We start from the raw sequence: 16,516 nt of genomic DNA, 5'->3' as shown, positions 1-16,516 counted from the left end.
CCGAGTGAATCCAGTAAAAGCTTAATGAGAATTTTCTATTAGTCCATATGTCTTATTTTCTCAACATGTGGAACAACTGAAATGCTACTAATTTAACTGAGGCAAAAAGATGGTCTCAGGGGTATCTGTCAAGTGAAAACACATGATTTATTTTGGTAAACGATTCATGTTTGTCTTTATTTCCTCTTTCCCTTTCTGGTATTTTAAATGAAAACTGATCATTTCAGTTTACGGTATAATTTTAATTTTTATATCATCAGCTTTTAAAGCCCTTACAGATAGAAAAGAAAACCTCATAATTAGAAGCCGATTTAAAATAGATACACACACAAATACATTTTCCTATTTTCCTGCCTTGGCAAACATGATATAATGAGTATAATTTCATCTGTACTTGACATATTGTGGTTTTTAACACCTCAGAATTTCGTCATAAATGTTTTTAATCACAGATTCAAAAAAAGTTATTCAAGACAGTCCTTTAGAATATGCACTCTCTCAGGTGCGGTGAATTTTGTGGAGAACAAGTCACCCCCAAGATATCTCTCTCATGGAGCTATCAAGATATAGTTTATTACATGCTTTAGCAGACATACCCTAGAATTATCTTTTTCAAATAAATAACTGAAAATACAATCTGGCTTTTCTGGCAATTGACTTTCTATCTCATAAAGTAGGAAAGAACATAACCTATTACATCATTGCTAACACAGTGGGAAAAAGCAGGTCTTCTTTGGGGAAATGTCTGTTCAAATCTTTTGCCCATTTTTATTTGGGTTGTTTTGGCCGGAGATATGTAAATAGAAACACAAGGGAATGGCTTTCTGCACTGCCGGATCTAGCTCCCTAGTGAAGAATAGTTAGGATAGGCTCTCTAGATCTCTTAGGAAACTATGAAGAGGACCTGCTAGAGTGCAAATTCAGCAACAGAGAAAAAACTCCCAGCTTTGAGAAAAGAGAGATTCCGCCTTCAAAGAGCACCTTCTACCTCATTTCAGCTCTGTCATTTTCCACGTCCTTTTCCCTTCTGGCAAATTTCTCTGTATTTTACTGATTACATTATAGGTATCACTACGAGTGAAAGAAAGTGAAAGTGAGGTCGATTAGTCGTGTCCGACTCTTTGCCACCCCGTGGACTGTAGCCCACCAGGCTCCTCCATCCATGGGATTCTCCAGGCAAGGATACTGGAGTGGGTTGCCATTTTCTTCTCCAGGGGATCTTCCCGACCCAGGGATTGAACCCAGGTCTCCCACATTGCAGGCAGACGCTTTAACCTCTGACCCACCTATTTAACATTACAGGTGCACTGCTGCTTTTCAGTTGGGCACTGACTCGTTCTTTGGATCATGTCCGTTCTGTGGATCATGTCTGTGGCTCCGCAGATTTTAACAGAGAACGTGGTGGCCCAGAGGGAATGGAGCCTAACGGTGTCATCAGGAGCAACTGGAATGGGATTGTTGATAACTCTGATGATATGAACTTAAATGTTTCTTCTTCAGGGCATCTATGCTTACGATTCTGAGAAGCCATCAGCTATTCAGCAGAGAGCTATTATTCCATGTATTAAAGCGTATGACACAATTGCTCAAGCTCAGTCAGGTACTGGCAAGACAAGCCACATTTGCTATTTCCATCCTGCAACAGTTGGAGATTGAGCTCAAGGAGACCCAAGCTCTAGTACTGGCCCCCAGCAGGGAACTGGCTCAAAGATCCAAAACGTAATTCTGGCACTTGAAGACTATATGGGAGTTTTCTCTCTGCTGCTGAATTTGCACTTTAGCCAGGCCCTCTTCTTCATTAAGACACGTGCAATTTTACCAGGGGTTGAACCCCACCTAGAATGATTGCTTACTGGGGCTTAGCAACAGGGTCCACTTCACACTTAGCACTAATTGAATACTTTAATGAATAAATATAATACCAAACAAAATGCATTCAAACGCTTTCTTTAAAAAATAAACTTTAAAGGCCTTTCTATTCAGGCTAATGACAAACACAATGAAGTCTCAAAGATGGGAATTCCCTGTCACTCCAGTGGAAAACTGTGTCTTTTTCTTCAAAAGATGTCAGCAATGCCAGACACATTTCTAAAACACTTCAGACACTCTTCAGAAGTAAATGCTTTACCAATCACTTATTAATAATCATTTTCTCCCTACATTTAAATTGTGAACATAAAATATGAGGATTTAGTCTCTATACACTCAGAACTTCTCACTTCCATCTTTAGAAAAATACTAGACTTAACTGCAATAATCCCAAACAATACACTGATTAAAAGTATAGCTACATTAATAAAAGTCTAACTTAAGGGAAGTTTAAACTCTTGACAACATTAACATTTGTATCATTCAGTGAGTTCTGTTCTCTGACTTCTGCGTAATTTTTTTAGACTTCATTTAATCCTCACAAAACCCAAAGAGAAGGTACTATTATCACCTCCACTTTATAAGTGAGTATACCGAGACTTAAAAAACTTAAGTAACTTACCCACCATTGACTGCATCAGGAAATGGCAGAATTAAGATTAGAACCATGGTCTGCTGCTGCTGCTGCTAAGTCGCTTCATTCGTGTCTGGCTCTGCGAGATCCCATAGATGGCAGCCCATCAGGCTCTGCTGTCCCTGGGATTCTCCAGGCAAGAACACTAGAGTGGGTTGCCATTTCCTTCTCCAATGCATGAAAGTGAAAAGTGAAAGTGAAGTCGCTCAGTCATGTCCGACTCTTAGCGACCCCATGGACTGCAGCCCACCAGGCTCCTCCATCCATGGGATTTTCCAGGCAAGAGTTCCGGAGTGGGTTGCCATTGCCTTCTCCAAGAACCATGGTCTACCTGACTCTAAAGTTCTGGCTCTCAAATGTTTTCCTAGCAATTATCACTTCTTAAATAGTAAGACAGATATAATTTGATGATCTCATAGTATATTTATTTTTTAAAACTGTATGAAAATTTATGAGGGGTTAATTTAGTGGCATTAGAACGGACTAAAATCCAACTCAAAAAATAAATGGTCTACAATGGATAGAGGACTTCATAATTAAATGAAAGTCTTGTTTTTCAACTCTATCAAACCATTTCCTCTCAGCTTGGGCTCTCTGCCCGAAAGCACTCTAAAATTATAATTTCCTGGCAAAGGACTTTAAAGAAGAAGTTAAGATTTTTCCCCTTCCTTCACCCTTGGAGTCTTTCATTTTTAATTTCTAACAATTTTTTCACCTACCCTCAACTGGAAAGTGGCATGATTCCCTTTAATTTCTTATAACAAACCTCTAAGAAGGTAACAAACACTGTGATATACTCCCCAGCCCTAAAGACATGCATTTACTTTCTTACTAACTCATTTTTCAAAAAATACAAATCCAGAAAATGCAGACAACAAAAAACAGCACATCTAAAAATGCTTCAACATAACTCACATCCCACCAAAATAGATTTTTAAACACTCAACAGCCATACCTAGATTTGAGAACTAAAAAAGGGAACAGAATCTTTAACTGATTAACAATAAAAGAGGAGACATCTACATGAAACTTCCCAAGGTCTACTCATGAACCTGGCATATAAAAAACCCACTACGACTTGTGCTAAAGAGACTACCTACACTTAAAAACTGTATTTACTCATATGCCTTATTCCTCATTTATTTTCCCACACCTCAAACTCTGAAAATAAACTATGAGGATTTATTCTCTACACACTCTCAACTCCTTGCTCCCATCCCTAGAAGAACACTATAATTAACTGCAACAATTCCAAACATTAATACATTAAAGGTGTAATAACCACATTAATAAAAGTCTAAATTCAAGGAACGTTTAAACTCTAACAATACTAATATTTCTATCATTCAATGAGTTCTGTACTCTGACTTCCGCATAATTTTTATAGGCTTTCATGAAGAGAAGTATGGGGCGACCTGTGGGACAGTGGCTGCTTGCAGCTGTTTGCAGAGATGGACACTGTTTTGCTTGATTTCTCATTGCTAGGGCACATAGGAAACCACTTCCCAGTATTTCTCTGAGGTTCTTTGTAAATAAATTAAGGGGAGGAAACTGAGAAATAGTTCATGATTTTGGTGCTTGGTGAAAATTCCTTTTGTGTTTTTTTTTTTTTAATTGGGATTATTTTCACCTGTTTGAGGTTTTTTCCTAAGAAATAAAAATAAAATTTTAAAATTACAGATGTGTCTAACAGACAAAAAAGATCAATCATCGTAAGAAAGATAAATAGCTTAAATATTTCACCCACAGAAATTAAAAATAAACTACAAATTCAACTTTACCGTATTTGTGTGTGGGGGTGGGTGTGGGTGGGTGGGTGTGTGTGTGGGTGGGTGGGAGGGTGGGTGCTCAGTTGAGTCCGACTCTTTGTGACACTGTATACTGTAGCCCTCCAGGTTCCTCTGTCCATGGGATTATCCCAGCAAGAATACTGGAGTGGGTTGCCACTTCCTCCCCCAAGAAATCTTCCCAACCCTGTGTCTCCTGTAGCTTCTGCACTGACAGGCGGGTTCTTTACCACTGAGCCACCTAGGAAGTCCTATTTGTACACAAATATACCTCTGAAACATCAATTCAGTTTGGTAATACCATGAGTCCCCAAAATCTAAGCAATGTTCCAAAATAACAGGAATTTGTTTAACTTGGGAGTTTTGTGAAGGTTTTAAGGTAAAATCAGTTCTTTTTTGATGCAAAAAAAATTGTTATTTTCATGCTAAATTTTAGAAATTTAGGAAAGTTTGAAGAATTTTGCTCTCCTTCACTCCACAATAATTGCTTAGTCAAAAGATGATTAAGACGTACTGTGAACCCGAATCCAGAAGAGAAAAAGGTCTTTGGTAAGCAGAAACTGAGCAAAGAGCATTTACTTTGAGAAAGGGAAAGCTGGTGTTAGGTCAGATCACTATTTCTAAGCTGCCGTTTAGAGACTCGGGGGTGGGGGGCAGGAAACAGCTATACACAGCAACAAAGCTTCCAACACACCAAAACAGCACCCTTGACTGTTTCCATAAACTAACACTATGAACAGCTCCATGGATTTTATTATGTTTTTTTATGAACTAAAATTTATATTTAAATAATATTAAGTAATCAAGAAAGCAAATGATTTGTCTCAGAAGACTGGGTCAAGTGTCCTCACTTTGAAATGAATTTCCATCAAAACTGGTTGTTTTAAAACTGTTTTAAAAATATTTTAAGGGTATAATGCTTGAAGTGATTTACTTCATTTATTTGGAAAATCTATTACATAATACATCACACTTCCCAGTAATGTCCGATACTTTAAAGTTATCACTATATCACTATTTTGAGAAACTGTTTTACATCACATGACTTTTTTATGAACATTAACTAAAGCTGACTAATCAAGTGCTGCAAGTCTGTATATAAAGGGGTGGAGTGATCCCATTTTCTTATCTTGGCCTGGTACTTGAATTCTTTTAGAAAAAAAAGCCTTGGAAGTATAAATGAGGCTCAAGTGTACAGAAGGAAAACTCAGTCTACCAGGAGAAGAAAATTATCAAAATACTTTCCTCTCAAGAGCTAATGAGTACATATATTTTTAAGTTTCCACTGGAATTTTTATGAAATTCCATTGTTTAATTTCATCTTTTTTAATAATTCTTAAGGATTACATAAACTATAAATTCTATTCAGAGCAATCATTTCTCTCTGATCCCTTTCTGTGATCTAGATTTCACTAATAATTAAAAATGTTTGAACAGACATTATTTAACATCATTGGAAAATGGTTACTGGCTGCTATTTGATTGCAATGATGGACTAACTCACATAGCAACTTGTAAGTGCAACCTAATGTCTTTTAATATAGTAAGCAATTACATCAAAACTAATTCTTTCTATGATTATGTGACACAGTGGCAAATGTAATTTACCAGCTATGTCACTGGAACAAATATCTCTTTTTACTTATTCAAAAGCACAATAAAACTTAACAAGAGGTGTTAATAACAAAAGTAACAGGCAGCAACATGTGGCATTTAATATCTGGATGTGCTTCATTTTGCAATTCACCATACTATAGTCAGTTAGGGCTGGATTTATAAAGAAGCATCAAGATGCCCTTGAATTTTGTTTGTTTTTACACAGATATACGTGTATGCATATAAGACAAGGTAAGCTAAAAGGTCTACCTTAAAAGTAAGGCCTGAAATCTGATCAGGTCACTAGTAGTGTTATCTGTCTTAGAGTCTTTTTCTCATTTAAGAAAAGAAGAAACTAGGTCACCTGAAACATTTAGAGGTAAGAAAAAAGTGAGGCTAGATATTAGGATAACAGTGGGTCACATGGTAACCAGACTAAGATAGGGAGAAGACAAAGATAAAAGGTCCACTCTAAAAAGTCTCTACCACAGAAATCTGTCTACACATGTCCAATTTCTGACTCAAACTTAGAAACACACATGCATGGTGGATATTATCCAGGAAAAAGTGTAAAACTGCCAGTGCTATCTCACATTTTTTGATAGACTAGCCCATAGTTTGAAAAAATGAGTCAGGTTTCCTATCTAGAAATAAAACTCTTATTTTAAAATAACATCATATTAGTGGCCAGGTTAGGGTCTTGAAATACCATCTCTCACTAAAAGTAGGCTTACTGCACAGGCTGATTCCAGATCTAGGACAAAAGATAAACAAGATGAGCCTTCAATGTCTTATCACAGCAGAGAGCAAAGAAGCTCTCCAAAGACCATGTGGGTCATGTTGTTGCTTAAAGGGATTGCCACTGATCAAAGATGGGACACTCTGAGCTGCAGCAAAAGTAAATGCAATGAATTAAATCCATCAAATATGTTTATACCCATCAGCTCACAATGGCATTTTTAAAAAAGAAAAAAAAAAAGAAAGGAATGAGTCCCTTTTGGAGGAAAACAGGGACTTGATTCATTATCTTAAAAATGGGTAAATAAAGGGAAAGAATCAAGCATTTATCCTGTCTTTCCTTTACACACTATACCACTGGCTAACCAAACAGAAGCTAAGAAAAGTGACTCTCTAATAAACCATTCCAACTAATAATTGAAAACAAAATGGTATACTTTCAATTTCACCATTCTGCAACTCCCAGCAAATTAACAGAAATAAGTATTAACCATCAACAGCTGCTAACATCACAAAAAAGAGAGGCAACTACACGTTAAGTGACTCATACAGTCTTGACACCACCACTTACTATGATGCCTAAGGGACTGACTTGAGCCCTGGATCCAGACTTGAGCTCTGGATCCAGCTGCCCATCTGCAGGAAATATGGAGGCCAAATGAACATGCTGAACTGCGCTTTGAGCAAGCAATCAGCAAGATCCAGGCTGCGGGAAATAATTCAAACAGTCTGGGTCTTCAACAGGAAAAGGAGAAGAGAAAAGATAGAGGACCAACCTAAAGAGTAAAAACACCTCATATAAAAACTGTTTTTTAATCGGCAAGACTAACCTACAATGTCCAGCAATGCACATTCAAGTTTTTACCATAAAAGTAAAGATAATGGTTACATGCGGGGAAAGGCGGCTGTGATTGGCATGGAGCACTCAGAAGGGGCTTCTCGAGAGGGTGGCAAAGCTCTGTTTCTTAACCTAACTGGTGATTATTCGGGTGCCTGCCTTATAGTAATTCGTCAAACCATACATTTGTCTTTTACTGATGTTTCATTTTGCAATAAAAGAGCGAAAGTCGCTCAGTCATGTCCGATTCTTTGCGACCCCTTGGACTCTACAGTCCATGGAATTCTCCAGGCCAGCATACTGGAGTAGGTAGCCTAAGGTTTTTCTTAAATATCAGGTCACTCGAACATTTCAACACTTAACAGAGGCTTGATTTGTTTCCCATTCTCTAGTCTAATGCGGTGAAAACAAGAGGTTGAGGAAAGAAATCAATGCCCATCATTTCATCCCTACACATTTCCTCTTCTGAGGGAACCACCTAATATCAACATTTTGGGCCAAAACAGATTCACATTCCTGCGAGTTTGGAATTCTAAGGAAGCGAATATAGACAACTAACCTGTTCCTCTCCCAGTCTTTCACCATCCCCCAAGTTGTCCAAATCCAAAACCCAGGAGCCAGAATTGTTTCCTTCTTCCTTCTTCCCCACATCTGATTGACCAGTTTTTCATTTCTAACTCCAAAATATAACTTACATCTGTCCACTTCTCTTCATCTCCGGGGGCTTCACCATCTCTAACCAAGAACTACATCAATGGCCTTCTCGCTTGTTTCCCTGCTTTTGTTTGTGTGTGTGTGTGTGTGTGTGTGTGTGTGTGTGTGTGTGTGTGTGTGTATGCGTGCACGCGCGCGTGTGTGTGTGTTCACTCACTCAGTCGTGTCCAACTCTTTGCGACCCCATGGACTGCAGCCCACCAGGCTCCTCTGTCCATGGGATATCCCAGGCAAGAATCCTGGAGTGGGTTCCCATTTCCTTCACCAGGGACTCTTTCCCACCAAGGGATCAACTGAACCTGCCTCTCCTGCACTGCAGGCAGACTCTTTACTGCTGAGCCATCAGAGTAGATTTTATTCTTAACCCTCTACAATTCACCCTACCCAAGCAGTAAGAGAGCTCTTATAAAGACACAAACTGCTTAAAATTCCACTTAAAACCCTTTAGTGACAGCCACTATACTGACTTAAATCCAAATTCCTTTCCATGGCTTGCATCATTGAATCCCTGCCCATCTCTCTGACCTCATCTCCAACCACTTTCTCCCAGTCTACAACACAGCCACCGTGGCCTTATTTCAATTCCTCCCACACACTACACTGTAAACTCTTCCCCACCTCCAGGCCTTCTCATAGCTTTCTGCTCTGTCTGGAATACTCTGTCCAGATACTCACACAGAGTATTTCTCAACCTCCTGTTGACATAGGTAGTCCTTTAACTACCCTATTAAGCAGGTTCCACCATTTTCCTTAACAATATATACTACTTCTCTCCCTCACAGCTCAAGCTCCAACTAAAGTGTATGTTTGAGGGCAAAGATTTCATCTGTTGCATTCAACCATGTACATCTGGCATTTGAAAGGTAGTTAATTAGCAATTACTAAATATATGAATAAATGAGCAAATTAATGAACTCAAGGGTGACAACCAACTGGTGCCGTGAGCAATGATGGGTGAGTAAAGCAAGTCAGTTTTTAAAAAGAAACAGGAGAATGGGGCAACCTGCCAGCAGGAAAAATAATACGGCTAGAGACAGAAGGAGTGAAGAAAATTAAATGCTTATTCTCTTTAATTTCTTTAAATATGTAAAACGTTCACCTAAATCACAAAAATAATCTGAACTTATATTCCTTTTCAATCACAGAACTCTAGGTCCCACAATTTCAGAAAACCAAAAACTCTAAAAGTGAAAACATGATCTGTAACCTACATGTCCATCAACAGATGACTGGATAAAGAAAATACAGTACACATATTCAATGGAATATTACTCAGTCATAAAAAGAGTGAAATAGTGCCATTCACAGCAATATAAATGAATCTGGAGATTCTCATACTGAGTGAAGTAAGTCAGATGGAGAAAGACAAATATCATCTGATATCACTTATATGTGGAATCTTAAAAAAATGAACATATTTACAAAATAGAAATGGACTCAGAGGAAACAAACTTAAGGTTACCAAAGGGATGGAGGGGCAGATAAATCAGGAGTTTGGGATTAAAATATGCACACTACTATATATAAACTAGGTAAACAACAAAGATCTACTGTACAGCACAGAGAACTAGACTCAGCATCTTGTAATAACCTACAGTGGAAAAGAACCTGAAAAAAATATACGTATGTGTGTGTGTGTATAACTGAATCACTTTGCTGGACACTTGAAACTAATATAACATTATAAATTAACTACACTTCAATTTAAAAAAAAAAAAAGACAGAGATATAGAAAGCAACGCTAAAGCAAAAAAAAAAAAAAAAGAAAAGACCTGGACAGAGAATAACACTTTATATTTTGAATTAAAGAAACTATCTCATCTTTAGAAATCATATATGCTCAATGATTTCCCCAATTTTTTTGTGTGTATCAAGATACTAATACTTATAACAACATATCCAAAAATTTTACTCCATTTTACCTCGTTACTAAGCTGTCTGGTATTATACAAAATCTCTAGATTAATACAGGACTACATGTGCACACTAATTCAGAACCCACATACAGTACTACATGTGTACACCTATATTAATTATCACTAATGCTGACAGCTTTCTGTAATTCTCATTTTGCTACAGAGTCATGTTTTAAGATATATCTTTTGAGGTACTCTTAAGAAGTTCAAGGTAATCTGCACCTTAATTTCATGGCACACAAGCAATGGACTTATTTTCAACTTTCATACATGTCTGTTACTTTCATTTATGCAACTTGAGATTGCATGTAGAAAAAACAGTTATAATAAGACATTTCAAATATACAATCTTTGTTCTATACTATAAGCTAAAAGCTTTGGAAAATTAGAGTAATCCTGACACATGAAGCAATTCAAATAAAATAATGACAAGAAGCTTGAGACAACTAAAATAGAAAATGTCTATCAGATAGTATAAATGTTCACTTTAGAAGAAAAAATCTAAAGACCTCTCTGGTAGACAGAAAGGGTGGAGCTGGTACAGAGTCAGAAATTGAGGTTATCATAATTACAGTGGGATATTTCCAGTGTACAGGGTCATTCTACATCAGAAGGCAAAAAAGCCTTTACCTTCAAGAAACCTTCATGTATTATTGTCGTCGTTTTAGTCGCTCAGTCATGTCCAACTCTCTTGAGACTTCACAGACCACAGCCCCCCAGGCTCCTCTGTCCACAGGATTTCCCAGGCAAGAATACTGGAGTGGGTTGCTATTTCCTCCTCCAGGGGATCTTTCTGACCCAGGGATCGAACCCACGTCTCATCCACTGCAGGTGGATTCTCTACCACTGAGCCACCAGGGAATATGTTCCTTTATAAACCCTGTCAGATGCCAGGCATAATCATTTTCCACTTTCCTGTACCTTAACTGGGACATAGACACAGTGTTCAAAATATAGTTGTTTTCAAATAATGGTTTCCTCTTTCTCCTTCACCTCCCTCCTTTTTGTTTTACAAAGAATAGCTCTATTGTATGTATGGCTTGTTACAATGCTACCAGTCTGGATTCCTTTGGCAATGCCATCATCAAGCTTTGAAGTATCAGGAATACTGCTGGAAATGCAATCAATTTCCTTACTGTCACAACTATATACACCAACGAAGGTTTCTCAAACTGCAGTTCACAACTGGTTAGTAGGTCATGAAAATTTGGTGGGTGGTCATGACTAGCAACTTTTCAAAGAACTAGAAAAAAACAGAAAATAGAAAAATACCAGAGAACATTACATGTAGTTCATTTCATGAAACATCTGCTTTGGAGTTTCATCATCAATATTAAAAAATAATAATAATAATATATGATGGGCTGAAGTGACAGTACCTCTAATTCTACACAGACTTTTCTGAAACTAGAAAAACTAAATTCTAAGCACTTTCCCCCTGTATAACCAAACAGGAAGTGCTCAATTTAAACCCATTATCTTTAAAGCTTTACTATTACACATTTCTGGAATGAGCACTGAAATTTTCTGGGATTATTTCAGGAAAACAAATTTCAAAACTAGCTGTGTTTAACATACATTTACCTTTTTCTTTACATCCTAACAAATTCTTCAGTGCCAATATATGCTATATCTCAGCCCATAAAGAACAATGCATAAATTAATCATTGCCGAGAGTTGACTGAAAGACTGAGTTTATCTCCTGTCTTAATGCACAACTGTAAGTTTGCTCACCAAGAACTGCTCCAGAGGCTGTCATACTCCTCTCTAGAAAGGAAGCCCCAATTGATTGTTCCCATCTATAGGGCCTAAATCCATTCTAATGGAGTTGGAGCCACCCCAAATTAACCAAGAAAAGTCAAAAGCAAGGACAAATATGCTTTGGGCCCAAGTCATTACTGTAAAGGGACACTGTTTGCTGGATTCTTTTCCCACTGAACTACTTGAACATCTCCATTTGCCTGCCACTGAAGCTGGAAGCTTTTACCAGTTTAAATCAGAGAACTCTTCTTATTTTGAGAGTACATATGCTTCAGCAGTTTTCTCATTATCCTTCCAATATTTTCACTATTTCAATACAACTTGTCCTCTAAGTACAACCTTAATCAATGAATTTTAAACTTTAAATAACTATCAATCCTATAACCCATCAGGGACCAGGCTTATCTGGTAAAAGATTTCTCTCCGACAATGATTTTCTATCCTCTCTTTGACAAGTACCCTCCAGCAACCAGAGTTCTCATGGTCCCCACCTATCACAGAGATCCACCTCCCCTTCTATGAATGTTCTACCCGGAGAAGAGCCCATGTTTGGTCACTTCCTTCTCTACCTATCAAAACTTACCTATTCTATGTTCATTTTTCTGTCATCTAGCAGTTCCCCTAAACAGAAATCTGATAAACTCAATCTATCAAAATACTGATAATTGACAACTATTTAGTGGATTTCCCTTCCCAGTTGTTGTTCAGTCGCTCTGTCGTGTTCAACTGTTTGCGACCTCATGGACTGCAGCACACCAGGCTTCCCTGTCCTTCACCATCTCCCCGAGCTTGCTCAAACTCATGTCCATTGAGTTAGTGATACATCCCTTCCCAGAGGGACTTCATTTTAATAAGGACATCTAAAGACCTCTGTGATGAGGTATTAAGGAAATCTGGGGGATCTAAAAGCCATTCTGATCCTCAAATTAGGCAAAAGATGTGGTCAGCCCTATCACTATCTTAACACGGGCCTTGTTGAGGAGAGCAAATCAATATTGCGAAGGTAAAAGGGGCCTTCCAGATCATCTAGGCACTAGTTTCTCAGACCTGGTTGTACACTGGAATCTCCAACTCCCAGAGGAGAAGAATGATACCCAAAGAAGCAACTTTCAAAGTCAGTGACAAAGCTCGGCCTAATATCAAGGCCTGATGCTATGTCAGATACATATAAACAACGGTTTATATATATATAAACTAAAAGTTTAAAGACATGTATGGGAATGACAAACACCCAATTCACAACAGTGACAACCCTCGAGGGGATGGGAAAGGAATGCAAATGAGAAGAGATATACTTAGGGAGCTTCAATTATATTGGGAATATTTTATTTCTAAAGCTGAGTGGTGATATGTAAGTATTTACTAAATTCATCCCCATTATCTTTTGGATGTCTAAAACTTTGTAATTAAAAAAAAGAACAATCTTAAGATTGATACTCAAATGATTATCATTATAGGAATAAAGAGAAACAGTTTAGGCTAGAAAGCACTCAAATAAGATACTTTATGAAGCAGGCTTTGAATAAAACATAGATTACTAGTAAAAAAATAATAATAATAAATAACACAAACTTTTCTAAGGGAAAATCATGAACAAAGGCAAACCTGGGAGTACCCACAGCCTATAACCTAAACAAAGAACAATAGGGAGACTTTAGAAGGAAAGATTCAGCTTGCAGAAGTAACAAGGCTGGGGGTTAAGGCTGAGACCAAGCTATGGAGCTCTTGGGTACCAGTCAGCGAGTATGCCCCAATCTCCCCCCGCCTGCAAAATAAGGAGGAGTATGACTAAAGTGATGTTTAAGAAAAAAAAAAAAAAATCAGAACAGAAGCTGCGTGCAGGATGAACTAACGCAGTGTAATATAGATCAGCAGAGGATTCCACACGAAACCAAAAGGGGAACAGAGGGAGGTGAGGCGTTGAGAACCAAGTCCTACGGCTCTGCCTCTACTCCAAAGACAGCTCTTCTGCTGTTAAAATATTTTGATAAGCACTGAACTACTGTGCCCAACCGGAAGGCACTGCTATAAATCAACTCTTAAGGGTCTTAAAACCATGGAATGGGGTAGTAATACTGGAAATGAAAGGGGGTAGACACAGACTTTCTGATGGAAAATTTTATATGATGTAGTGACAAACTAAATAAGATAAGGAAAGAAATGGATCCACATGAAGAAACCAAAAATGCTACGAAGCAGCTACTGGTCATATAGACTCGATCAACAGCAACACATTTGTGACCATGTAATAATGTCTGAGCCCTAAGGAAGAGCTACTCACAGCAGAAAAGCGAAGTGGAATTCTTACAGAGATTAAAAGGAGAACAAGCAAAGGGGACAAGATTATCGAAAGAGATGCTTGTGGAATGCTAAGACAGCAAGCAGAGTTTTGGTTGCAAAAAGAGGCATCACTGGAGACACAATGAGTGGGGACACAACCCTTGCAGCTCAACATTACTGAACATATTATAAAGCACTGTGCTAAGCGTTCCACTGGCAGCTCCTCCACCCGACCAAGTTATTTAACCTTGCCCTGGTGGCTCAGATGGTAAAGTGTCTGCCTGGAATGTGGGAGACCCGGGTTCGATCCCTGGGTCGGGAAGATCCCCTGGAGAAGGAAATGGCAATCCACTCCAGTACTATTGCCTGGAAAATCCCATGGACAGAGGACCCTAGTAGGCTACAGTCCATAGGGTTGCAAAGAGTTGGACACAACTGAGCGACTTCACTTTCAAGTTTCATTTAATGAGGAAAATATAGACAATTAACATTATTGAACATATTATGAAGCACTGTACTGTAAGTGCTCTACATACGACCTCATTTACTCCAAACACATTTTACAGATGAAGAAATTAAATTCAGAACTAGCACAGTACGTGGCAGAGCCAGGATTCCTATTCCTTGAGACAACGAAGTAAAAGAATGTATATACAAAATTCTTGGCAAATAGTTAAGATCGCAAAAAAAATGGTAGCTTCATTTCATTATTAGAGGGCAATCATTAAGAGGCACAACACAAAAATTCACTGTCAGTTATCTCTGTCATAGCCCTCCATGTGGTGAACCCTCTTTAGTGTCCTCATCTCATAAAACAGGATTAACGTGTATAATCCAACCTACTCAATGGGGTTGCTTTAAGGATTATAAACAATAGGATGGAAAAGAAAACGCTATGAAAAAAATCTAAGAGATATTCAAACATATGGGATTTGTCACATATCTTTTGTGCTTTAGAAATGCCTTCCTGGATGAACATGTCTCTCTGAAGAGAGCTAAAAATACGTCTCTTAAACGTGCAACCCACCACTTTGAAAAGTGTAAGTCATCAACGGATGGTGGTACACACCACCACCCCTCCCCCAACCCCTCCAGGTTCTCTAATTCGCTCTTAAATCTACAGTGAAATTCTCATAACTTGGCGTAGAGCTCATCAATAGAGTTTCTCCTTCAATTCAGAGTCATTCAACTTGGCCTTACTGTAGGATCTCAGAGGTACCCTTTACAGTCCTTCCAAAACAAAATGGGGGGAAAACTGGTTCCAGTTGTTACAGTATTAAAACTGAGTGCCAAATCAATATTCAGAATTGGGATATTTTAAAATGCCAGAGAAGAATTTATCAAGGGCTCCAACAGCAGGTCTCTTTCGGAAACTCCCCAACAACCCCCCTTTTTCACCTGAACAGATGGTTCCCAGGCTTCAAGGCTCACATGTCTTGTCACACAATTCACAATAGCTCATGAAGTTCCTACCTTTGCAATTATTCCATATTCTTGAATATATCGCCTTTCATCTAAAGATCTCTAGCTATCAAAACTCTATTCACTCTTCACAACAGCACTATCTGCGAGAAAGATTGGTACCCTTATTTTACAAATTGAAATGCTTTATCCAACATCAATCAACTGATTCACTCTTATGGGGGGAAATACACATTACAAATTTGTATCAATGGACAGCCTTGATTTAGCTTTTCAAGACCATTTCAACTGCTACTTTTCCAATATACCAGAGAATATTAACGAACAGTAAATACCAAAGCATCACTATTTTTACATGCTAAAAGAAAAACAAACCTATACATACACACACACACACACACACACACACACACACACACACACACATATGGGGGAGGGGTTCTAATTTAAGACTACTACTGTCCGGCATCCATAAATAATTTTGAACTTGCAGAGTAAGGGGCGAGGAACACCTGTTAGTGCAGCATTTGCACAGTTAAGTTTTACACACTGTCTAGCTATTAATATTTAATTCCTTGAACTGTAAATAAATAACCCGCTTTCTCAAAAAAAAAAAAAAGGTGGGGGGTGGGCAACATTCTGGAAAATATTTGACAAGAAAGCCTTGATGGTTGTACGAAGCCCAATAATTTCCTAGTTTTACGTCTCCCAGATGCTGAACCTGACACGAGGGAGAACCCCGCCCGCCCCCGGAGTCCGGCCGCGGGGCGCCCAGCGCTGCCCACCGACTCTCCCCGCGCGCGCCAGGCCCGGCGGGCCGGGGGCACTCGAGGCTTGGCCTCCCCTCCTGCCCCGCCTCACCCACCGACAGGCGCGGCCCGGCGCTAGGACCCGCCTTGCGACCCCCGGCGCGCCCGGCTGGGGGCCCCGCAGCCGCGGGAAGGGGATCGCGGTCCCGCCC

The 16,516-nt window shown here is 38.8% G+C and overlaps 1 protein-coding gene across 4 annotated transcripts in view; it reads right to left on the bottom strand.

The window, feature by feature from the left end:
- The window catches only part of STK3 (serine/threonine kinase 3), a 309,832-nt gene that overhangs the window by 293,040 nt on the left and 276 nt on the right, over nt 1-16,516 (bottom strand). The window contains exon 1 of one of the 4 annotated variants that reach the window (XM_060393930.1): nt 2,492-15,976. The exons of the other annotated variants lie outside the window; for them this stretch is intronic. Within the exon in view, the coding sequence (XP_060249913.1) occupies nt 2,492-2,538 (47 nt within the window). The 5' untranslated portion in view covers nt 2,539-15,976. Of the gene's footprint in view, nt 1-2,491; nt 15,977-16,516 lie in introns of those variants that run through there. 4 annotated transcript variants of the gene reach the window in all.

The sequence above is a fragment of the Ovis aries genome, chromosome 9 (assembly GCF_016772045.2).
Source record: "Ovis aries strain OAR_USU_Benz2616 breed Rambouillet chromosome 9, ARS-UI_Ramb_v3.0, whole genome shotgun sequence".
NCBI lineage: Eukaryota > Metazoa > Chordata > Mammalia > Artiodactyla > Bovidae > Ovis > Ovis aries.
The sequence above is the reverse complement of the archived record's forward strand: the minus strand, read 5'-3'. Positions and strand labels throughout refer to the sequence as shown.